This window comes from Colossoma macropomum, unplaced genomic scaffold (assembly GCF_904425465.1).
Source record: "Colossoma macropomum unplaced genomic scaffold, Colossoma_macropomum, whole genome shotgun sequence".
In the NCBI taxonomy this organism is placed as follows: Eukaryota; Metazoa; Chordata; class Actinopteri; order Characiformes; family Serrasalmidae; genus Colossoma; species Colossoma macropomum.
Window position 1 is genome coordinate 123159 of NW_023495260.1, and position 25656 is coordinate 148814.

The 25656-nt window shown below is 41.0% G+C and overlaps 1 protein-coding gene across 1 annotated transcript; it reads right to left on the bottom strand.

The window, feature by feature from the left end:
• Positions 1-1374: 1374 nt before the first annotated feature.
• On the bottom strand, positions 1375-24579 carry slitrk6 (SLIT and NTRK-like family, member 6). The gene is given in 3 exon segments (XM_036561572.1): positions 1375-2941; positions 2943-4872; positions 24457-24579. Coding segments are annotated over 2 exon segments (2490 nt in total). The 5' UTR covers positions 4857-4872; positions 24457-24579; the 3' UTR covers positions 1375-2365.
• Between the last annotated feature and the right edge of the window lie 1077 nt (positions 24580-25656).

The following is a 25656-nucleotide window of genomic DNA, read 5'->3' on the forward strand; positions in this document are numbered from 1 at the left end:
TTTCTTCTACAGCCCAGATTCAGTTTAGTTTATAGTCTACTGTTCCACCTCAAGGTCCACCTATTTATCACTAGAAAGCATGAAGGCCACAGGAAAAAAACTTAGCTTAAAAAAAAGCATTTGGGAAAATTTCAACACAGCAATTTTTGGGTTCCATAACATACCATGTGTATCACTGACCACTAGATAGATTTTTCACTGATTTTTATGACCAAGTACCTTGGCAAGGCCCACTATGGACCATTAGTCCACCTAGGTATTGGCCCAAGGACCACCAGAGGGTCCTACTGCTGGCCTAAGGCCCACTGGTTGAGAAACCCTGGCTTATAACTAATAAACAGGTACATACTGTACAGATTCTGCCCTTTATTTGTGTAAAAATAACACAATTACCCAAAATGATCACACAGCACTATTGAGTTTAAGTCAGATTTACCAAATTGATACCTATTACATTTTTGGACAGGTGTAATTTGGTAAGACTTTACTTTTGTACCTCACACTTACCTGAATTTAGTACAATGTAAAAGAATGCACTACCTCTCCAAACATAGCCAATCAGTAAAGACATGTTTGGTGTCTGAAGAACGGACGAAACAGAGTAGTTTGCACAGTGCTAATTGGTGGGGTATGAGCTTTTATTACTTGCTAGCTACCGCAGTCTTGTAGCTCCAGAGACGCAAACTTCAGACACCAAACATTTCTTGACTGACTACATTTTAAATAAGAAGAAAAACAGTGCACATGTGATTATTTCCACCAAAATGCCTAATGAAAATTAATATATTCCCACATAAAAGGAGGCAAAAAGTAAAGCAGAAGATAAAAAGTGATGGCAAGGCGAGAGAGAGCATGAGAGTTGGCTACTGCAGAATAATTAAGTACAGCACGGAGCTGGCACGCTGGGGTAGGGGGCTGGAAAAAAGAGGGTTGACAGATTTATGTTTGCATGACTTGTAGCAGCATAATTATTTGACGTGTATTCTTGGCCTTGGCAAGAGAAAGCTGCCAGGTTCTTATTTCTGGCATCGACGGGGAGCGTTGTGTTCTTGGAGACTGCACACATCACCTTATTACTCCTTTTTACCTTCCACCGCTGATTAATTTTCCGGTCTGTTTTGACAGCTTATGTTTTCCAAACGAATGAACACTTTGGAAAATACAAAGGATATATAGGTGTATTGTTTTCCTCATATAACCTGCTTTATTGAATGTGCATTAAATATTCCAGGGGTTGTGCACAAATTAGGAAAAAAGAAAATATGTTCAGTACAGTAATTTGTTATTTCTCGTTAAATGCACTAGTCCATAGAAATTGCACCTGCATAAGGAACATGATATAGAAAACAAACCCAGTGCTATTATATTAATGCCTTTTACTGTACAATATATGGTTTTGGGGTGGCCAGTATACTGTAACACACTCAATATAAACTTTATTTACATCATTACCACATTAAAAGGCACACAGACATATATAAATGTTAAATTATGTACAAATATGTACAGAATAAATAAATCTGATCTACATCGGTACAAAATAAAGCTATGGTGCTCTTACATACAGTGAAACGTTTCAAGGCTGAGCTTTCCAACCAAAGAAAGATGTGATAAAACACCCTGCATAAGTATCATGCTGAGAGAAAATAGTCAATAATATCAGTTCATAATTCAATGCAATTTAAAAACACCACATCTTACAATCTTGTACAGACCAGTAGCCACACCCATCAGGTATCTCCACGTGAACTTCCTCACAGTACTTTGATTGTCAGGTGCCATCTCTCGCATGGCGTGTCGAGTAGTGCAATTCTTCTCTTTAAACTATGACCTTGCAGCAAATGCTGGGACTAGATTGTTATGAGATGTAAGTGCTTCTCTTATCGGACAGAGGAATAATGTTACGGACAGATTATAGCTACAAAAATAAATAGAACTTCACACACATATGGATAAAAGCAGAGGTGCGTATTAAGAAAAGTGCTAGACCCATGTTTCAGGCCAATGTACTACGACGTAGAAACATGCGGCTGCATTCGTTACATGGCACATGATGTTTATGGCAAGCCGTCAAGAATCGACAGCATTGGCAAAAGTGGATGGAAAAGACGAATGTCTGCCAGACCTGATGTGGTGTAACTCCATCCTTTGTCCTGTCCCTCGGCTGAATTACACTAGGGCTCACTGACGTGCACTTCTAGGAGCAAGACTACTTCTGTTTCACGAGTTAGACCAATCAGGTCGGACCCAAACAATCGGCACCCTTGTCTGCTTGATAACAATTCAAAATGACAGTTTGAAAGAAACTCGTCAAGGCACTTTTTTGAATATCACCTTTCAAACCACATGTGACAGTATACGCATCTTAGTTGAAAGCTGTCTGATGCTCTAGTACCTCCAGGTAGTCCGGTTCAGTGTGTAGGTTGGCTTTGAGCTCAAAGTACTCGTTCTTAGTCTGCTCCACCATGACCTTCCTCGGTCTGGTGTACACGAATGTCTCCATCAGTTTCAGCTCTTTGTGATGCCCGGGGACTTGCACGTCCACGGCCGGCTGTAGCTGCGAGATGTTTTTCCTGAGGTATTCCGTGATGCTGAGCTGCTGGAGCTCACGTTCCCGCTCCAGGATGTTTTTGTACAAGGAGCTTGCATCCCCCAAAGCCACAAACTCAGCGGGGTACTCGCTTACAGCCCTGTACTTCAATGTGGATCCTGTTAAGGGGGAGCCGTTCTCCTTGTCTGCAATGCTGTGGCAAATGTGGTTTGGTTTCTCTGCCTCGTAATCCTCAGTGTCATACTCCTTGTGCTGGGAGCAGTAGCTGGGGTTTCTGCACACCTGTACGATGGGACTTCTGGAAGGTTCGTCGTACATGGCCGTAGCATGCCTCTCGGCCACGTGGTGGGTTGTCTTCTGTCCATACATGCTGTAATGCAGGTGGATGGGGACTGCTTTCACGAGGCTGTTCCTCAGCCTGCTTTTTCTTTGACTGCCGGCGGCGACGGTGAAGGACGAAGACCACGATCCCAGCAGAACAGAAGATGACAGTCAGTAAGAGGATGAGAAGGCAGAGGATGAGAACAGAGAGGGGAACAGCCTCTGTTAAGGATCGGAAGAAGCCGCTAGTGCCCCCGTCAGGGGCTGCTGTTGTTAAAACTCCAAATTCACCTGAATTACTCAAAGAGTTATGAGTGACCAGACCAGGGCAGAGAAGGTCATGTTTTAGGCTCCTGATCTCAGCATTGGCCACCTTCTTTGGACTGTGGCACAAGATAGTTCCCACCAGCGTATCTTTCCTTAGCTTTTCCACCCACTGCTTGAGGCTGACCAGGTCACAAGTGCAGTCCCATGGATTGTCCTCAAGGTAGATCTGCTCCAGGAAATCAAGCTGATCCAATACATTACTGACTGGCAGATGCATGAACAGGTTCTTCCTCAGGTTCAGCTTAGTCAAGGGCACATTTCTGAATATTTGTGCTGGCAGAGCATTGAGCAGGTTGTTGTTCAAGAACAGGAGCTTAAGGTTTGTCAAAGGGTTGAATGATCCCGCCTCTATCTCCTTTATAATGTTATATTCTAAATACAAGTACTCCAGATTGTGGAGCCCCAGAAACATGGTCGCAGAGATTTTCTCGATCCTATTTCCATTTAGGTAAAGCTTTTTCAGGTTGCTCAAACTCAAGAAAGTTTCATTGTCAATGTAGTCTATTTGGTTGTTTGCCAAGTTCAGCAATTCCAAACTGTCATACGTGACAAAATCATATTTCAGAAGTCTCTGTATCATGTTCCCACTTAACACAAGCTTGCTAGGACTTTGTTGAAGAATTCCCAGATCAGATATCCTCTGAATGCCTCGGTCCTCACAGTGGATTAGGAATCCAGCACTGGGATGATTGTGACAAGAGCAGTGGGCGACGCAGGATGTCTTCGGGACATGGGCAGGTGTCGGGATCTTTGCGTCATCTCTGGCATCTGGTATTTGTATCACCTTTGTAGAAGGGGTCACAACCATATCCAGAGACTTTGAAGGTTCCTCAAGGTTTATGTCAGCATGAGAGGGACAAAGAACATCCCTTTTCACCTTGGCCAGTGTGCTTCCCCTGAGATGATGGGGACTGCTACAGACCACCTCCCCGATGGACGACTGCGCTCGCATGTTCTCGATCCAGATCTTCAAGTGCAGGATCTGGCAGTCGCAGACCCAATCGTTGTCCTCCAGCAGGAGCTCGATGATGCGGCCGATGTGCTCCAGAAATCCCACATAGGGCAAGGTCTGAAGCTTGTTCCCACGCAGGTCCAAGTGGGTCAGAGGCACAAAGCGGAAGATGTTGCTCGGGAGGAACTCGATGGAGTTGTCGTTGAGGATCAGGACCTTGAGACGGACAAGTTTGCTGAAGGCCCCAGGCTCCACGACTCGGATGAAGTTTGTGTCAGCCTGAAGGTACTCCAAATTCACCAAGCCATGAAAAGTGTCCTCCTTCAACATGACCAGGAAATTACTGTTGATGTGCAACTTCTTCAGGGAACCCAGTGTACTGAACACCCCGGGCTCCAGCTCTTGTATGCTGTTGGCACCAAGATGCAAAGTGACAGCATTCTTGAAAGGTTCCATGTCCTCTGGAAGGAGCTCCACTAAGTTGTTTTTGTAGAGATTCAGGTGGAAAGGTCTGTCTGACGGTACTTTGACTTCTGAGATCTTGTTAATGTTCCTCTCCTCGCAGTTCACGTACAGAACTCCATCTTTCTCCTCACAGGAGCACAAGGCTTCACAAGCTCCTTTGTACGATGCCTTAATGCCCTCAACATCCTGAAACCTTGCACCAACGAAAAAGGAACAAAGGAAAACAATCCTGGCCAGCATTTTTTCTCTTCTGTATCTGTAAAAGACAAAAACACAAGAAGAGAAAAAAGGAAGATTATTACACTTCAGTTACTAGAACATGACAAAAAGTGAACTGTGACAAGGAATAAATGTAAATATATAACTGAGCTTTTAGATGTGACAAAAATAAAGGCAGCAGTTTATTAATATAACACAAAGCACAAATCCAACAGCGACTGATCTTAAAATCTGCAAAATAAACAAACCTTCAAATAAATACCTATTAGAATGATAATTAACACATTTCAAAAGCAAAATATTCAAATCATAATGAAGAAAAGCCTGTTTGTGAGAGATAACACAAATTCTGATCACATCTGTGCATCTTGCCAAAGCCTCGCTCTTAGCATTTCGGGGCTTTTGAAAAAATGTTTTGGCCGTCAAAGTTTCAAAGGTGTCCACAGGCCACTGGCGGCAGCATAATAAGTCACAAAATGCAATGTCCTGCAAGTTCAACCCTGCCTTCGTAATGCTGCCACAGTCCTTAAATGAAACCTTACCTTTGGTATCAAATCTGATATCTGGTGCAAGTTTAATTAGTAGCACTTTTTTTTTTGCAGGCTTTAATGAAAAGACTACCGCCCCCTAATCCCAATTAGGTTTTAATAACAGAGGGGATTAATTCTGTCTCTTTAGATTCCCACTAGAGGCTTTATAGGCTTATTTGAAGTGTGAAATAAAGATCATGTCCAGACCCCATCACGGCCTTTGTGGCTCATGCCGTTGTCAGATTATTCATGTTACAAAAAGTGTTAAAAGTCGCAGAATCTGGACAAATCCCCATCCGTATCCTCAGCATTCAAATGAGGACAACTTCAAATGACTCAATTTATAGCTCCTTAAATCAGTGCAGGACAACTTTTCATGTTTTCCATGAAGGGAAGTTTGAAGCTCTGATAGACGAGATTCCTTCTTTGATTTGTTTGCTGTGAACCAGTTCTGTAAAATTTGATTATCTTTAATGAGACTGATCTCGGTCTCTTTGCGGACCGGCCAAATGGGCCATGGCAACTCGATCTTATGCAGTCTTTGATTAGTTGTGCCTAAACACCTTTAAAGCCAAGGTAGTAACATTTAATCACACATTTATTTTGATGTTTTGTAGACTCGGCTGATTTCGTTCGTTTTAATGTCATTTATTTAGTGTAATTTACACATTTCTCCCTCTTTGCCCAAATGCAGTTGATCAGCCAAGACATGTTTGGTGTCTGAAGTTTGCCTCTTTAGTTTTCCTGCTGGGGCTACAAGGCTAATGTAGCTAATCAGCAATGGAAATTGTACCCCTTCAGTTAGCATCACGACTTGTGAGGTTGTTCAGTCATCTCTAATGTGGTTTGTCTGACAAAATGTGTTCATCTTTATAAATAACTCGACATATTTTGTGGCAAATGTGCTGAGTTAGGTATGTAGTTAGCACAATGCTAACTGGTGGTTATAAGCTTCTATTAACTGTAGCTATATTAGCTTAATAGCTCCAGTGTAAAACTAAAGCAAACATCACTGTACTTGGCCTAAGAGGAAAACTGTAAATTAAGCTCAGTTGCCAAACTATTACTTTAATTTGATTGGTCAGGAAGGCTAACTTATTTAAATAATATTTATTTATACATAAAACCATTTAGGAACAAAAACTATAGCATAGCATTGCATCCCTTATTGACAGAATCCACAATTTTGTGTTCTTCAGTGTTCCTGAACTACAATATCCAGCATGCATTGCACAAATATGTATTACAACCATTGGAACCATTCAAATCTAGCCTCTTTCTGCATTAGCCAGCTAATTAGGCAATAATAAATAATTGAAGGCCGTGTATTCGCCCCAAAATAGGTGTAGTTTTTCTGAAGCTTCTCCCACCTTCCTGCTACATCACCAGAGGACGTTTGCCTAGTCTTTAAACCGTTAAATCTCACCGTAGACACCACTGCACCACCACCATAACAGATGAGGGGGCATGTTCAAGACAGATGAAGCAATGGTCACCAGAGTGCCCCTTTAATATACAGCAGTGGATACTCTCTGCTGACCGATCTTCAGCGCAGAACTGAACGTGCTAGAATGTGTGTATAACATCTGAACGCACGTCCTCATCAAAGACCACTCTGCCAAGATTTTAATGCGCGTGCTCTCGACACACGCCGGCTGTGCTCCCCGTACGCGGCGCAGACTTTGACAAATTGTCACGCAAGGTTGCTTACACCACGCTGGCCCTTTTCTGCAGGGAGAAATAACTCCACTCATTTTTCATCACGTGTAATGCAATTTCGGAGCTGACGTGATGATGCAGCTCCATTGAAGCAGACTTCAGCGGCAGGCACATCTGTCTGACAGCACTCGCCTGCTCGTATCGATTTCCCTGCTGAAATCAAACACTGATAGGTGCAGAAGACACCTCCAGGCCCCCGGCGCCGACAGCAACGAACGAGAGCAGCAGATGACACGGATCAAACGCCGATCGCTTATTCCCACCAGGGGACGTGGATATGAGGGGTAAATAAAATTAGATTGAAAGAGTACAAACAGCCCCGAGAGTCCATCTACAGGGCTGCAATGAGGCCTCGAGCTGGAGCAGGTGATCATTTTTCATCAACAGCGTTGTTTTTGTAATGTGTGAATTCATATTAATCGATTTTAATAATGTTCCATAAAATTAAAACTGGTACAAACGGAAATTCTCTGGCTATTTTATGTAGAAGTTGGATTTGTCTCACTAGTTTTATCCAGTTCCCACTAACAAAAAATGACGGTACATGTTCCGTAAAGTAACAATGCTGTTGCTCCTTAAACAGAAAATTCTGTTAAATTACAGAAATTATTCCATGTGTGTGGATGATTCTACTGTACTGGTTCGAAGTCAGAAGTGAAACATATTTGGGGTTTTTAACTGACTTTTACTTTTAGACTAAAACCCTTACTTTGAGTGGCCCTATACCTTAATTATGTTTATTTTATTAAAACTAATGACTGAATATTCCATTAAATCACTACCAACACAATCATAACTCTACCCAAACTTCCATACCAAATGTTTCAGTAGTGACTGTTTCAGTGGTGACAGTTTTAGCTCATTTTGAGCTCAAAAACTCAGCCAGTACATGACCAGCAAACACAGCTTTGACCAGCTGTTCACACAGAAAATCATCATATTTTTAACTACAGCACTAAAAAGTTCTTAACCGAAAAAAATATGTTTCAGTAATGACAATTCTTAATGTTCCACACTGATTTTCAGATTTTTGGACACATTTACGTCAAAACAATGGGATCTAACTGCTCACCATGTGGCCACGAGGGACAGGGATGCAGCCTCACGTCCTGCTCTAAAATACAGGGGCACTACTCTGTGTTTCGGTAGTGACATGAAAACGTCATCTCATCTCTAGGGGCGACAGGTAAATGCAGAAAAGCTCTAGTGAAATGCAGAAACGGAGAAAGTGTGTTTAAATTATATAAAAAAGACATGTTTAGATATTTCTTGCGGTGTAGATCACCCAGTGCCATGAACCGTGGCAGCTGAGTCTTTTTCTGAGACACCTGAGGCTCTACTGTCTTTTCAAACTGCCTCTGACACACAGCATTGAGCTCAACACGCTTGGAGGAGAATGCTAACTGCTAATGCTAACTCCAAACTGTGTAAGTCTACTGAAATTCAACAACAACAAAAAAATACTTCGTGCATAACCATCTCAAAACAAAGCACCCGCTGTTGGCCGCAAGCAAAACCGTGTACAGGCAGGCTGATAGACCTGAATAGACACTACAAAAATGCTCTGGTTGACAATCTACATGAAATACAGCCTCTACATCTTCATAAAAAAGGCATAGAATCTATTAAACGTTTATGTGTCCAACTTTCTGGTGTCCAATAGCGACTAATATTGGTTAGTGTTTTCCTGATGGGCTGATAACACAGAGTAAAGGGCTCTAATGGTTTAACAGGTGTTCTGATTCCAGACGCATTTGATGATCTGAAGGTGTCTTACAGGAAACGAGTGATTACTATTCCAATTCCCATTAAAAAGCAAAACTCAGATTTGACTCATAATGGCTCTAATGGCTTTTTTGGAGGGCAGACTTCTCTGTCTCTGGACAACTTACAGTAAAGCTAAGGCTGAGCTACAGCGGCTTTGCTAACTTGTGCCACACTGTGGACTAAAACCAAAACCAGATGAAGACGAACAATACAGCCCACAGCCTTTTTTGCAAAGGCAATTTAGTAAATCAACATATTACCTTTTACACCTCACAGTTCTATTCAGTGAAAACTTGGTGTATTTGGCGTTTGGTGCCACGACCTTTTTTGGCCTCAATTTGGTTCACCTACATGTGTCCACCTCTGTAGAGCCAGTAGTTGTGAATATCCTCACTGTCCACAAACCCACCAAATATCTCCATTTTCGTGTGAAAATTTCGTGACGAATGGACCAATAGAAACACTCCAAAAGTGCTCAGAATTAAATCTCTATTATTCTTCTGTAAAGTTACCATTTTGGAGATACTAGTGTTTTTTGGACAGCGACAATGTTTGTTTGTGTGTGGTCTGCATTGCAATCAGAGCTTGTTTGGGAAGTTAATCACCCCCCCCCCACCCCCCACCCCCCCACCCCCCCAACACACACACACTGCACGCCAAACGATGACCAATGAAGCCGAAAGTCATCCCGATCCTGAAATTCTGTCGGTTGTGACCAAATCTGGCCTAAAATTGGGCTAAAATCGCAGCATGTGTGCCTGAGTTCAGGGAGGGGCTGCCTTTCTTCTGAAGGAGGAAAAGCCTGAGGCATAACGGTCACTCTGTGCAGGCTACATATCGATGCATAGAGCTATCGACTCTTTTTGGGGTCAGTCGGCCTTTTAGAAAGTGATTTAACTATTTACTGACGTGTGGTGCTGCAAGTGGAAACAAACCAAATTTAAAAGTACCTACTTTTATTTTGCTCATTATGATCTGAACTCTTAGTTCTGGGTCTTCTGCAAATGTTACTAAAAGGCCACTTTTCCTTTGATCTGATTGGTCAGCACAAAAAAGCCCTTGTGATAGCGCTTCACATCGAACTGTTTCTTCAGAAAACAGCATCCAAATTTGGCCCATCCCATTAAAAACAATAGAAAGGAGGCATAACCGATGCACAACGTAAACACACACAGTGTGAACCCCCTAAACCCGTTACAATCCAAGGCCTTTTACATACTAAGGCTTATTATTCAGTAACTACAGGGACTTCAATGCAAACTGGCTGAGCTATTCTCAGGTTATAGAAGTGTGTAATAAACTCTGGGCTGCTAAAGGGTTAATTCATACGCACTAATATGATACTTTTATGAAATCTAATCCATTCTCAACTGAATAAGCTTTTGCTGAAATACATCAAAAGCAATTTTGCAAATTTGTATTTTACCTAATTGCTTCAAGTCCAGCCATTAGCCACTTCTAGCAAGGTGGACCACAGTGGACAAGGCAGGTTAATGAATACTACACCCTTGAGTTTTTCTTTAACTAGGATGAAACTCACATTGGGGTTTTAATAATATATTATTCCAAATTCAATAAAACCCAAATTGGACACTTATTATTATGCATTATTTGTTTCTAATTAAATGCATTGAAATCCTTTTACTTTTTGTATTATTTATTTATTCTATTTTGAAATGATTTATTATATATTTTTTTTATTTTAACATACTGTTCACTGTTTTAATTTAATTATGCTGCATTTGTATGTAAGAAAAGTGCTTTATAAAGAAAAATGTATATTATGACCTGTGTTAGTATACATCTGGAGATCTGTTAAGTGAAATTGACTAATAATTGTGTTATAAGTTGTAATAATGAACAATAAACACTTAATTAAGGCCTTAATATGCAACTTAGTGAGCATGAATTAATTCAAATTTGCATCTCATTACTGTATAATTGTCAGCATTTTATTCCTACAGGATCTAGACAGTTTCTGGAGTTTAATAAGACTTTAATAAGTCATTTCAAGATGCTAAAGTAGAGCCTCAGTCGTTGCTAATTGCAGGTAGTTTACATCACAAATTCAACATGATTATTCATGATTACAAAAAAATAAATGAAGAAAATAGAAAATTTCAGTTTTTCACATTTAAAATGGGTTGTAAACTTACAATTTGCCACTTATGAGCTTTAATGCAAAAACCCTAGAGGTCACCTGAAGCCGTCTAGCCTTTGTTGCCAATTATATACCAATAAGATTGTGCATTATTACAACTAACAATGGAATTCACTGGTTTCCACATAACAGACCTCTAGTTATGCTGTAAAACAGGTAAAAATGAATAAATCTAAATTTAGAAGTGTCTAATTTGGGCTTTACTGAACAAAGAACAAGACCTCAACAAAGCCCGTCTAGTTACCACTAGAGTAAATACCATTTATTAGATTATTTTATTTGAATAAACTGATACTTAAGCAAACTGAACCCTACATCACAGTGCATGCTCCCTTTCCTATTTTAGTGGCCGGGCAGTGAGGGGACAGGCCTCCTGCTCCATTAGGACCCAGTGAAGCCTGGACATTGGCCTCTCACGCATGCAGGCAGCAGCTAACTTATCAGCAAGCATTTACGGCCGGCACCGAGGGGGAAGACAAAAAGAGGAAAAGGGAAAAAGCAAAAAACCCATCTCTCAGTGACATAACTGCGGTCGTCAAGCAGGGTGCACATGAAAGCGCACTGATCTTTCGGCCTGTTACGTTAGACACGCGTGGTGTGCTTTATGTAGTACTGATAAGCTGGAAGTCAATAGCAATGCAGCGCTGCATTCGCAGTCTCGCATGCGATGCCAGAACAGCACTGACTCCCAATGGAGGAGTCAAACTCATTAAGACAGATCAGTAGTTTCTCAATACGCTGTCAATATACATGCTGTCCGACACGGAACAACAACATGTCTACATGTGTTTCTGCACATCTCAATTAAATGTGCAATACATGTCAATATATGTGATGTCTCAGTGCCAAATTTACTAATATAATATTTAAAATGTATATGCCAACATATGTAATGTCTTAGCACCGTTCCAAGTGTAAACCAAATACATCTTCATAGTTAAAATGTATGTGCAATATATGTCAATATATGTGATGTCATAATGCCAAAATTCCAAATGTTGAAAAATTTGTGTATAAATATTTCTTCACATCCAAATTGTGTTCATTTCTGCCACCTTAGCACTAACTTCCAAATTTATAAAAATAAATGTATGTATAATCGTTTACGTTCAAAATGTATGTGAAAACATATTTGACATCAGTACCAAAATTCGAAATGTAGAAAAATATATGTATATAAATGTATTCACATTGAAAAATGTGTGCAATTACTGCCAGTATTTGTGATACCTTAGCACCGAACCTCCAAATCTATAAAAATATATGTATAAATAATCTTTACATTTAAAATGTATGTGCAATATATGTCAATATATGTGATGACATAATACCAAAATTCCAAATGTTGAAATATATATATATATTTTCTTCACATTCGAAATGTGTGCAATTTCTGCCAGTATGTTATACCTTAGCACCAAATTTCTAAATGCATAAAACAATATGTATATATAATCTTTACATTCTAGGTATGATGTCTAAGTGCCAAACTTCCAAATATATAAAAAATATATCTGCAATATACGTCTTACATCACATATATTGGAGCAATACTCCAAATGAAGAAATATCTGCCCTTATTTTTAATTATTTTCCCAACCAATGGTCATCATGTAGGACAGCTGGGTTCAAAGCCATTATCAGACAGAACCTGGTGTCATTTTATAGCATTTAAATATATGCCTGTACATTGATGTATATGTACATTTAATATATCCTTTGCATGTCAAAGATCACAAGCATGGGCCTATAAAATATATAAAATCAAAAGGACAAAAGGAACAGCTGTCCAATTAACTCTGGATGCATACAGTCCATTTGTATACATAGCCAAAGCAGAGATAACCCCAAAGGAGAGATCAAACTCATACAGTCACTATCACAAAGTACACTGCTCATAAATTCAGCCGAGGAAAACCACTCTCCAATGAACTGGCTACTTCTGCATGACTGTGGTGGACTTGTTTGTGGACGATCTGATCTCCAAAACAAAGGGATTATCTAGCGCTCGCCCATCACCCGTCTTATCTCGGCCTGCCGATTCGATACGGCTGCGCCGGGAGAATGATTTTGTGCCCAAGCGTCTGGTCTCATGGCTTTGCGATGCTGAACTTCAATCTCAAGCCAACCACGGTGTAATGGGTTTGCTATTCTCAGCATGTGATTAGCGCTCTGCGCTAACCACCTCGGCCAGCGCTCGGGGACAGCACAATCCTGCTTGAGGTGGAATGCTAATGCACCCAGCTAGTGTCCATTCCAGTCCAGCATGCTAAACCACGGGACTCTTTCCAATATTTACAACTCACTTATGTCTTTGTGGGACTTCTCATGAATTAATTAGGGAGTTAGCATCTCCCGGCTTGCTGGCGGTAACTTCTTTCAGGCTAGTTAGGCTGTATTTCACCTTTTCCTCTGGGAGCCGGTGTTTGTGGACGGCGGGTAGCGCATTTCTTGCCCAGGCAGGTTGGGATTTTAGCCGCCGTCCCTGATACCGTTTGAAGGGTTGGCCATTTATTATGCATGCGGCTAGTAATGACACACTGTTAGCACACGGTTGGCTAGCAAAGCAGAGACTGTGGCTGCTGTTCATGTCGCATCACCACACATCAGCTGCTAACCAGCCGTCACAACATCAGTCCCACGCTTACATAATTTGGAGGGACAGGTCAACCTACGCTAACGCTTCTCTGGACGCATACGTGCTGTATCTGGGGCTAAAATAGTAGCCCGAGCTTCTGAGGCTGGATTTCGGACAGTGGTGCTCAACTGCCTGCACATTTCCCTGCTCTAGCTTCCCTGTTTTAATTAGCTAATTAACAAGCCCTTCCTGAGATGAAGTGGGTGTGCTAGAGCAGAGAAAATGCTAGCATGTGCAAGACGGGGGTCCAGGACCAGTGCTGGGAACTCCTGTTTAGAGTTGAATATTTTGGGCGCAATCTGCTCCCGTTATAGTGTACCATTCTGAAAATGAGGACACTGCCACGTCCTCACTCCACGTCCAAGGAGAACTCTCAAGGTGACAGCACGAGGGTATGTTTCTTCCCCTCTTAACTGGGTGAAAATGCCTATATAGAGCACCACCAGTGCCTAATTATGACACAGGAATTTCCTACATGTATAAGTAAAGAAACATATGGTTCTATTTGCATCTATTTGCATGATTAAAGGGTTCTTGGCATCAGGAAAAAGATCTTTAGATTGATGGAGAATGTGCTGTAGATGGTTCTATATGGAACCTTTTTGAAAAGGGTTCTATAAAGCACCCAAAAAGGTTTTTCTACTGTTGTGATGTCAAGCTTGTAGTAGTATACATATTATATACATTTAGGATTGTGTTTTGGTCTATTTAAACACAATGCATTAATATAGATAACACTAAGCTATATATTTACAAAATCTTCATTTATAGGGTACTTTCTATCAGGAGGTCTCTGTTCCCATACGCTACCACTAAAAACCCCTAATATTTTCTTATTATGGATTTTTAGGGGTTAGGGGTGACACCATAGCAATGGCCTAGCAACATCTTAGCAACCAACTGGGACACCACAGCAATGGCCTAACAACACCTTAGCAACCACCTGGTACACCATAGCAGTGGCCTAGCAACATCTTAGTGACCATCTGGGACACAATAATAATGGCCTAGCAACACCTTAGAAACCAACTGGGACACAGCAGCAATGGTCTAGCAATAATTTAGCAACCACCTGGGACACAACAGCAATGGTCTAGCAACACTGGAACAACCACCTGGGACACCATAGAAATTGCCTAGCAACACCCTAACAACCATCTGGGACACCATGGCAAAGGCCTAGCAACACCTTAGCAACCACCTGGGACACCATAGCAATGGCCTAGCAACACTGGAGCAACCACCTGGGACACCATAGCAGTGGCCTAACAACACCTTAGCGACCACCTGGGACACATTAGCAATGGCCTAACAACATCTTAGCAACCAACTGGGACACAGCGGCAATGGTCTAGCAATAATTTAGCAACCACCTGGGACACAACAGCAATGGTCTAGCAACACCATAGCAACCACCTGAGAGACCAAAGCAATAGCCTAGCAACACCTTTGCAACCTCCTGGGACACCGTAGCAACAGCCTAGCAACACCTCATCTTCTAGTTCCTCTTGATAAAATATTAAGACTTAGAGTTTTTGAAGAAAAAACAGAGGTATTGTTATTAGCAGGGTTTTGATACCGGTATTGGTCAGTATTGGTCAGTATTGGTCAGTGGTGTTGTGCCACCTCTAGTCATTTCCAAAAGGGTGACTTTACAGGAGAAGCAAAACAGCGTTTTTAACTTTCTTTAACTTTGTTGGAAGTCATTTTCACTCGTTTCTTTTGGTCCATTCATCATGAAACGTTCACACAGTTTAAAGCGCAGCATAAAATAAACTCTGGGAAAAAACTGAGTTACACGGTTTGGACGTGACCTTTTATATCGGGTAAACCTTAATATGGTCCCTCGCGTCGGCCATTATAACGGAGTTATGAGTGAGATAAAAATAGCCAAGCGGAAAAGGGAGGTTGTATCTGTCAGTCGGTGCGACGTGAAGGATTTCGTTCTATTTTTTCCGTTAAACAAATTTGCGGCGATTATTTCACAGGCATTAGCTGTTACATCTAGCGGATGGAAGCGGACATCTGGTGCTAGCAGATGCATCTCTATCTGCGAAATCAGTGTCACATCAGCGGGACCAGGTTTTCTGTCTTTTTCTTCCTCCACTTCTGCTCTCGACTCGATTTTCCCCTCCGCTGGATCCCGTTCTGAAAGAACACGCTCGTACGCACACACCCACCCTCGTTCTGTCTGGGGCCCGGAAACGTTCTCTGTTGTTCTCAGCCTTTTTAACAGACCTCAAAAAAAAAAAAAAAGGGGAGCCTTGAAATGAGAAGCTCCTGAATTATGGATTAGGGAAGACACATGACGTGATAAAGAGCGGAAAACAGATGCTCCAGTTATTGAAGCAAACGTACAGGGAGATGTAGCATATGCAGCGGCACTGATACTCCAGAAAAAAGGAGGTATGTGGAAAGAAAAATGGGGAAAAAATCGCAAAAAGTAGAAAAACTGAGAGGAACCTTCCATAATTCCAAGTGAAGGACGTTAAATGTGCACATCAAAGATGATTACAGCTACACTGACCTTTTAAAATGGTAATTCCGCCAATATTTCTACATTTCTGCATGATTAAATGGGTTAAACCTTCAGGTTTGATCTGCAACGCTCTATTCTAGAGAAACAGCAGTGGTGGTGATAGGAACCAGACGTCCACCTCTAAAAGCTCCCTCACAGAAAGTTCCTACACTCGTATGCAAACATTTGAACAGTCAAATTCCATGTTGTTGTTGATTTGCTATGTGGAAATATGACAAAATGCCCTGAACAGAGAATAAAGATACAATTTCTACAAATTTCAGTGCTCAATTTGTTTATTTGCTGAGTTTGACATATGCTGTCAGTGACAGTGTTGTGTGTCCTGTGAGTGACAGTGTTGTTTGTCCTGTAAGTCAGTGACAGTGTTGTTTGTCCTGTAAGTCAGTGACAGTGTTGTTTGTCCTGTAAGTCAGTGACAGTGCTATTTGTCCTGTGAGTGACAGTGTTGTTTGTCCTGTAAGTCAGTGACAGTGTTGTTTGTCCTGTGAGTGACAGTGTTGTTTGTCCTGTAAGTCAGTGACAGTGTTGTTTGTCCTGTATGTCAGTGACAGTGTTGTTTGTCCTGTAAGTCAGTGACAGTGTTGTTTGTCCTGTAAGTCAGTGACAGTGTTGTTTGTGCTTTAAGTCAGTGACAGTGTTGTTTGTCCTGTAAGTCAGTGACAGTGCTATTTGTCCTGTGAGTGACAGTGTTGTTTGTCCTGTAAGTCAGTGACAGTGTTGTTTGTCCTGTAAGTCAGTGACAGTGTTGTTTGTCCTGTAAGTCAGTGACAGTGCTATTTGTCCTGTGAGTGACAGTGTTGTTTGTCCTGTAAGTCAGTGAGAGTGTTGTTTGTCCTGTGAGTGACAGTGTTGTTTGTCCTGTAAGTCAGTGACAGTGTTGTTTGTCCTGTATGTCAGTGACAGTGTTGTTTGTCCTGTAAGTCAGTGACAGTGTTGTTTGTCCTGTAAGTCAGTGACAGTGTTGTTTGTGCTTTAAGTCAGTGACAGTGTTGTTTGTCCTGTAAGTCAGTGACAGTGCTATTTGTCCTGTGAGTGACAGTGTTGTTTGTCCTGTAAGTCAGTGACAGTGTTGTTTGTCCTGTGAGTGACAGTGTTGTTTGTCCTGTAAGTCAGTGACAGTGTTGTTTGTCCTGTAAGTCAGTGACAGTGTTTTTTGTCCTGTAAGTCAGTGACAGTGTTGTTTGTCCTGTGAGTGACAGTGTTGTTTGTCCTGTAAGTCAGTGACAGTGTTGTTTGTCCTGTGAGTGACAGTGTTGTTTGTCCTGTAAGTCAGTGACAGTGTTGTTTGTCCTGTATGTCAGTGACAGTGTTGTTTGTCCTGTAAGTCAGTGACAGTGTTATTTGTCCTGTGAGTGACAGTGTTGTTTGTCCTGTTAGTCAGTGACAGTGTTGTTTGTCCTGTATGTCAGTGACAGTGTTGTTTGTCGTATAAGTGACAGTGTTGTTTGTCCTGCATGTCAGTGACAGTGTTGTTTGTCCTGTAAGTGAGTGACTGTGCTGTTTGTACTGTAACTGAGTGACAGTGCTGTTTGTCCTGTAGGTCAGTGACAGTGTTGTTTGTCCTGTAAGTGACAGTGCTGTTTGTCCTGTAAGGGAGTTACAGTGTTGTTTGTGCTGTAATTCAGTGAGTGTTGTTTGTCCTGTAAGTGAGTGACAGTGCTGTTTGTCCTGTAAGTGAGTGACAGTGCTGTTTGTCCTGTAGGTCAGTGACAGTGTTGTTTGTCCTATAAGTGACAGTGTTGTTTGTCCTGTATGTCAGTGACAGTGTTGTTTGTCCTGTAAGTGACAGTGTTGTTTGTCCTGTAAGGGAGTTACAGTGCTGTTTGCCCTGTAAGTCACTGAGTGTTGTTTGTCCTATGAGTGACAGTGTTGTTGGTCCTGTAAGTCAGTGACAGTGTTGTTTGTACTGTGAGTTACAGTGTTGATTGTGCTGTAAGTCAGTGACAGTGTTGTTTGTCCGGCAAGTAAGTGACAGTGTTGTTTGTCCTGCAAGGGAGTGACAGTGTTGTTTGTCCTGTAAGTCAGTGACAGTGATGTTTGTCCTGTAAGTCAGTGACAGTGTTGTTTGTATTGTGAGTGACAGTGCTGTTTGTCCTGTATGTCCATGACAGTGTTGTTTGTCCTGTAAGTGAGTGACAGTGATGTTTGTCCTGTAAGTCAGTGACAGTGTTGTTTGTATTGTGAGTGACAGTGTTGTTTGTCCTGTAAGTGAGTGACAGTGTTGTTTGTCCTGTAAGTCAGTGAGAGTGTTGTTTGTGCTGTAAGTCAGTGACAGTGTTGTTTGTGTTGTAAGTCAGTGACAGTGCTGTTTGTCCTGTAAGTCAGTGACAGTGTTGTTTGTACTGTAAGTCAGTGACAGTGTTGTTTGTCCTATAAGTGACAGTATTGTTTGTCCTGTATGTCAGTGACAGTGTTGTTTGTCCTGTAAGTGACAGTGTTGTTTGTACAGTAAGTGAGTTACAGTGTTGTTTGTTCTGTAAGTCAGTGACAGTGTTGTTTGTCGTGTAATTGTGTGACAGTGTTGTTTGTCCTGTAAGTCAGTGACAGTGTTGTTTGTACTGTAAGTCAGTGACTGTGCTGTTTGTCCTGTAAGTCAGTGACAGTGCTGTTTGTCCTGTATGTCAGTGACAGTGTTGTTTGTCCTGTAAGTCAGTGACAGTGCTGTTTGTACTGTAAGTCAGTGACAGTGTTGTTTGTCCTGTAACTGAGTTACAGTGTTGTTTGTCCTGTAAGTCAGTGACAGTGTTGTTTGTACTGTAAGTCAGTGACAGTGCTGTTTGTACTGTAAGTCATTGACACTGTTGTTTGTCATATAAGTGACAGTGTTGTTTGTCCTGTAAGTCAGTGACAGTGTTGTTTGTCCTGTAAGTCAGTGACTGTGCTGTTTGTACTGTAAGTCATTGACAGTGTTGTTTGTCCTGTAACTGAGTGACAGTGTATTTTGTCCTGTAAGTCAGTGACATTGTTGTCTGTCCTGTAAGTCAGTGACAGTGCTGTTTGTCTTGTAAGTCAGTGACAGTGTTGTTTGTCCTGTAAGTCAGTGACAGTGTTGTTTGTCCTGTAAGTGAGTGACAGTGTTGTTTGTACTGTAAGTCAGTGACAGTGTTGTTTGTCCTGTGAGTGACAGTGTTGTTTGTACTGTAAGTCAGTGACAGTGCTGTTTGTCCTGTAAGTCAGTGACAGTGTTGTTTGTCCTGTAAGTCAGTGACAGTGTTGTTTGTCCTGTAACTGAGTGACAGTGTTGTTTGTACTGTAAGTCAGTGACAGTGCTGTTTGTCCTTTAAGTCAGTGACAGTGTTGTTTGTCCTGTAAGTTTGTGACTGTCCCGTTTGTCCTGTAAGTCAGTGACAGTGTTGTTTGTCCTGTAAGTTTGTGACTGTCCTGTTTGTCCTGTAAGTCAGTGACATTGTTGTTTGTCCTGTAAGTCAGTGACATTGTTGTTTGTCCTGTAAGTCAGTGACAGTGTTGTTTGTCCTGTAACTGAGTGACAGTGTTGTTTGTCCTGTAAGTGAGTGACAGTGTTGTTTGTCCTGTAAGTCAGTGACAGTGCTGTTTGTCCTGTAAGTCAGTGACAGTGCTGTTTGTCCTGTAAGTTTGTGACTGTGCTGTTTGTCCTGTAAGTCAGTGACAGTGTTGTTTGTCCTGTAAGTGAGTGACAGTGTTGTTTGTCCTGTAAGTCAGTGACAGTATTGTTTGTCCTGTAAGTCAGTGACAGTGTTGTTTGTCCTGTAAGTTTGTGACTGTGCTGTTTGTCCTGTAAGTCAGTGACATTGTTGTTTGTCCTGTAAGTCAGTGACTGAGCTGTTTGTCCTGTAAGTCAGTGACTGTGCTGTTTGTCCTGTAAGTCAGTGACTGTGCTGTTTGTCCTGTAAGTCAGTGACTGTGCTGTTTGTACTGTAAGTGAGTTACACTGTTGTTTGTCCTGTAAGTCAGTGACAGTGTTGTTTGTCCTGTAAGTCAGTGACAGTGTTGTTTGTCCTGTAAGTCAGTGATAGTGTTGTTTGTCCTGTAAGTCAGTGACTGTTCTGTTTATACTGTAAGTCACTGACAGTGCTATTTGTCCTGTAAGTGAGTGACAGTGTTGTTTGTACTGTAAGTCAGTGACAGTGTTGTTTGTCCTGTAAGTCAGTGAGAGTGTTGTTTGTGCTGTAAGTCAGTGAGAGTGTTGTTTGTGCTGTAAGTCAGTGACAGTGTTGTTTGTGCTGTAAGTCAGTGACAGTGTTGTTTGTGCTGTAAGTCAGTGACAGTGTTGTTTGTCCTGTAAGTCAGTGACAGTGTTGTTTGTCCTGTAAGTCAGTGACAGTGTTGTTTGTCCTGTAAGTCAGTGACAGTGTTGTTTGTGCTGTAAGTCAGTGACAGTGCTGTTTGTACTGTAAGTGAGTGACAGTGTTGTTTGTGCTGTAAGTGAGTGACAGTGTATTTTGTCCTGTAAGTGAATTACAGTGTTGGGTCTCCTGTGAGTGAGTGTGTGTATGAGAGTGAGAGTATGTGTGAGACAGGTGAGGTGTGTGTGTGTGGGGGGTAACCTACAGCAGAGCATTGAAGGTTGCTCACTGCTGCATCATGCCACCAACCCAGAATGACTGAGCATAGAACAGAATATGGAAAGAGAGACATAGAGAGAGAGAGAGAGAGAGAGAGAGAGAGAGAGAGAGAGGGTCAGTAATGCTCTATTGTAGTCTGTGTAAATCAGTGCAGATGGTTTGTTCAGAGAGAGTGTGTGTGTGTGTTTTTGTGTGTGTGTGAGTGTGTGTGTGTGTGTGTGTGTGTGTGTGCGCACACTGATGAGCTTCACCCCGAGGGTGCCGCCACTACGCCCACGTACGGCCCACCGAGCGGACGCACACACACACACACACACACACACACTCACAGACGCCCGAAGTGTGTGAACAATGCTCTGCACTGAAAGCTGAATCTTATTAGTGCTGATTGTCCAGATAGAGTCACAGATCAGACCTGACCGGCATAATGACACATCGCAGCACCAGCTTATTAATAAACAGCTTCCTGTTAATAGACGCATGAGAAATTAATGATTTAATTAGGGGCCAACTGGTCACTAACGTCCCCCGTCCCTCCGACTTGGCGAGCAGGTGTGGAAACATTACTACAGAGAGGATGACGCAGGTGGTCCGGTCAGTCCTGCGCACCAGCTTTCAGCGCTTACCAAAGCCGTTTCTGAGTGGACCTCTAATCTAAATCTAAATACATCAGCAAATAAATAAAATAAATAATAAGTAAATAAATTAATAGAAGCTCACGTGTCTCACCCTCTGCACTCGCTCACTGCAGTTCAGTCTGAGCGCAGCAACACTACAACCTCGGCACACACAGACTGGACTTAATTACAACATACTGACCACATTCACACCAGATAAACGCCTTATTAATACATACTGGATACATTCAAAAAACATACTGACTGTAATAGCTTACAGTATCAATATTAATACACAAACAGTCCTCATTAACGCATACTGGTTATAATACCACACTGCCCACATCAGTACATACTGGTAGAAATAAAACAAACTGGTTATAATAATACATACTAGCTATATTAATACACAAACAGTCCTCATTAACTCATACTGGTTATAATACCACACTGCCCACATTAATACATACTGGATATATCAATTCACACTGGTTATAACAGTACACTCTAGCAATATTAATACACAAAAAGTCCTCATATAACTCAAAATGGTATTAATACCACACTGCCCACATTAATACATACTGGTAATAATACATACCAGTAAAAATAATACACAGGACCAAAATTAATACACAAACAGTCCTCATTAACTCATACTGGTTAAAATACCACACTGCCTATATTAATACATACTGGATATATTAATTCATACTGGTAATAACAGTACACTCCAGCAATATTAATACACAAAAAGTTCTCATGTAACTCATACTGGTATTAATAGCACACTGCCCACATTAATAAAGGTAAAAATACTGGTAAAAATAATAAATACTAGTAAAATAATACACAATATTAATATTAAAACACAAGCAGTCCTCATTAACTCACACTGGTTATTATAACACACTGCCTATAATAATACATACTGGTAAAAGTAAAACACACTGGTTATAATAATACACTCTAACAATATCAATACACAAACAGTCCTCATTAACTCACACTGGTTATAAAACTACACTGCCCACATTAATACATACTGGTAAAATGAATACATACTAGTAAAATTAATACACACTATCAATATTAAGACACAAACATTTCATACTGGTTATATCGACACACTGCCCACATTAATACATACTGGTAAAAATAATACATACTGGCTATAATAATACATACTAGCAATATTAATACATAAACTGTCCTCATTAACTCATACTGGTTATTAAACCATACTGCCCACAATAATACATACTGGGCATATTAATAACACTGGTTATAACAGTACACTCTAGCAATATCAATATGCAAACAGTTCTCATGAACTCATACTGGTTATATCACCACACTGATCATGTTAATTTACCCATGTAATAACAATACACTAGCAATACAGCTACACAAGTAGTCTTTATCAATTCATACCGGTTATAATACAACACATTGACCATGCTAATAAACACTAGCAATATTAATACACAAATACATCCTCATTTATACATACTGGTTATAATCACAAACAACCCACTTTAATGCATTTTAATGCCCATATTAATTCACACTGGCCATAAAACACACACACTACCAATATTAATACACAATCAATCCTTACTAATACATACTGGTTATAATAAACATCCCATATTAATCCACACTGTCCATATACACTGGTTATAATAACACACTGGCTATATTACTACATATTAATACACACTGGTTATAATAACTCACACTGTTCATACTAATTCACACTGGTTATAATAGTAAACACTCGCAATATTAATATCAGCAGTATTAATAACCAAACAGTCCTTATTAATACACACTGGTTATAATAGTAAACACCATCGATATTAATATCAGCAGTATTAATAACCCAAACAGCCCTTATTAATACACACTGGTTATAATAGTAAACACCATCAATATTAATATCAGCAGTATTAATAACCCAAACAGCCCTTATTAATACACACTGGTTATAATAGTAAACACCATCAATATTAATATCAGCAGTATTAATAACCAAACAGTCCTTATTAATACACACTGGTTATAATAGTAAACACCATCGATATTAATATCAGCACTATTAATAACCCAAACAGTCCTTATTAATACACACTGGTTATAATAACTCACAATGTTCATACTAATTCACACTGGTTATAATAGTAAACACCATCAATATTAATATCAGCAGTATTAATAACCCAAACAGTCCTTATTAATACACACTGGTTATAATAGTAAACACCATCAATATTAATATCAGCAGTATTAATAACCAAACAGTCCTTATTAATACACACTGGTTATAATAGTAAACACCATCAATATTAATATCAGCACTATTAATAACCAAACAGTCATTATTAATTCACACTGGTTATAATAGTAAACACCATCAATATTAATATCAGCACTATTAATAACCAAACAGTCATTATTAATACACACTGGTTATAATAGTAAACACCATCAATATTAATATCAGCACTATTAATAACCAAACAGCCCTTATTAATACACACTGGTTATAATAGTAAACATCATCAATATTAATATCAGCACTATTAATAACCCAAACAGCCCTTATTAATACACACTGGTTATAATAGTAAACATCATCAATATTAATATCAGCACTATTAATAACCCAAACAGCCCTTATTAATACACACTGGTTATAATAGTAAACACCATCAATATTAATATCAGCACTATTAATAACCAAACAGTCCTTATTAATACACACTGGTTATAATAGTAAACACCATCAATATTAATATCAGCACTATTAATAACCAAACAGTCCTTATTAATACACACTGGTCATATTAACCCAAACTGCCCATACTAATACACACGGGCTATTTTAGCGAACAACACACACAAACACACACCTCACTAACACACCCGGGCGCGCGTGCACCACTTTGATCCAGACTTTAAGGGACTGACACACTCGGAGAAAGCGCGCGCGCGCTGCTGTGTGTGAGCAGCCTGCCGCAGCCCGCGCGAGCCAAACTCACTTCATCACCCTAATTAAGCTGTGCTGGTGTTTCCACGCGTGTCTGCGTGTTTGGTCACTCACCGCGCGCTCCTCTAAATCCAGCGCGCGCCGCTCCGCGCGCCAAGCCCCCGCATCCCGCAGCGCAGCGCGTGAAGTCCAGCCAGCAGCTCCTCAGACTGTAACTGAGCGAGTGAGAGAGAGAGGGAGGGAGAGTTAGAGTGTGTGTGAGAGTGAGAAAGTGTGTGTGTGTGTGTTTGAGCTCCTCTCGCGCTCCTCCTGCTCTTAGCTCCTCCCCCCGAACACACTGACACTTCCACCGGGGGGCGACACTGCTCACATACACACACGCGCGCGCACCCTTTCTCTAACTCTCTAACTCTCTCTCCCTCTCTCTTTCTCTCTCTTTAAGTCTCTCTCTCACTAACTCTCTGTGTCTGTTTCACTCTGTATTTCTCGCTCTGTGCATCTCTTACTGTCTCTCTCTCATTCTCTCTCTGTATCTCTCTCTCTCTCTGTCTCACTGTATCTCTCTGTATCTGTCTCTCTCTCTTTCTCTCTCTGTATCTGTCTCTCTCTCTTTCTCTCTCTGTATCTGTCTCTCTCACTGTATGTCTTTGTATATCTGTCTCTCTCTCTTACTGTCTCTCTCTGTATCTCTCTCTCGGTCTCACTGTATCTCTGTGTATCTTACTGTAACTGTGTATCTCTCTCTCTCTGTGTGTGTCTCTTAGTGTCTCTCTCTCCTCTCCCCTCTCTCTCTCTCGGTCTCACTGTATCTCTCTGTATCTTACTGTAACTGTGTATCTCTCTCTCTCTCTCTCTCTCTGTCTCTCTCTCTCTCTCTCTCTCTCTCTCTCTCTGTGTGTGTGTGTCTCTCTCTCTCTCTCTCTCTCTCTCTCTCTCTCTCTCTCTTTGTCTCTCAGTGTCTCTCTCTCTCTTATTCTCTCTTCCCCCCTCTCTTATTCTCTCTCCCTCCTCTCTCCCCCCCTCTGTATCTCTCTCTGTACCTCTCTCTCACCGTCTCTCTCTGTATCTTATTGTAGCTGTGTATCTCTCTCTCTCTCTCTCTCTCTCTCTCTCTCTCTCTGTGTCTCTTAGTGTCTCTCTCTCCCTCTCTCTCTCCCCTCTCTCTCCCTCTGTCTCCCTCTCTCTCTCCCTCTCTCTCTCTGTGTCTCTCTCTCTCTGTTTTATTCTGAATGTTTTAAGCTCCACATTATTGACACAGTAATTAACACAAACGTGAACAGCAGAGAAAATCAAAGGAAGAATGAAAACAGAAAA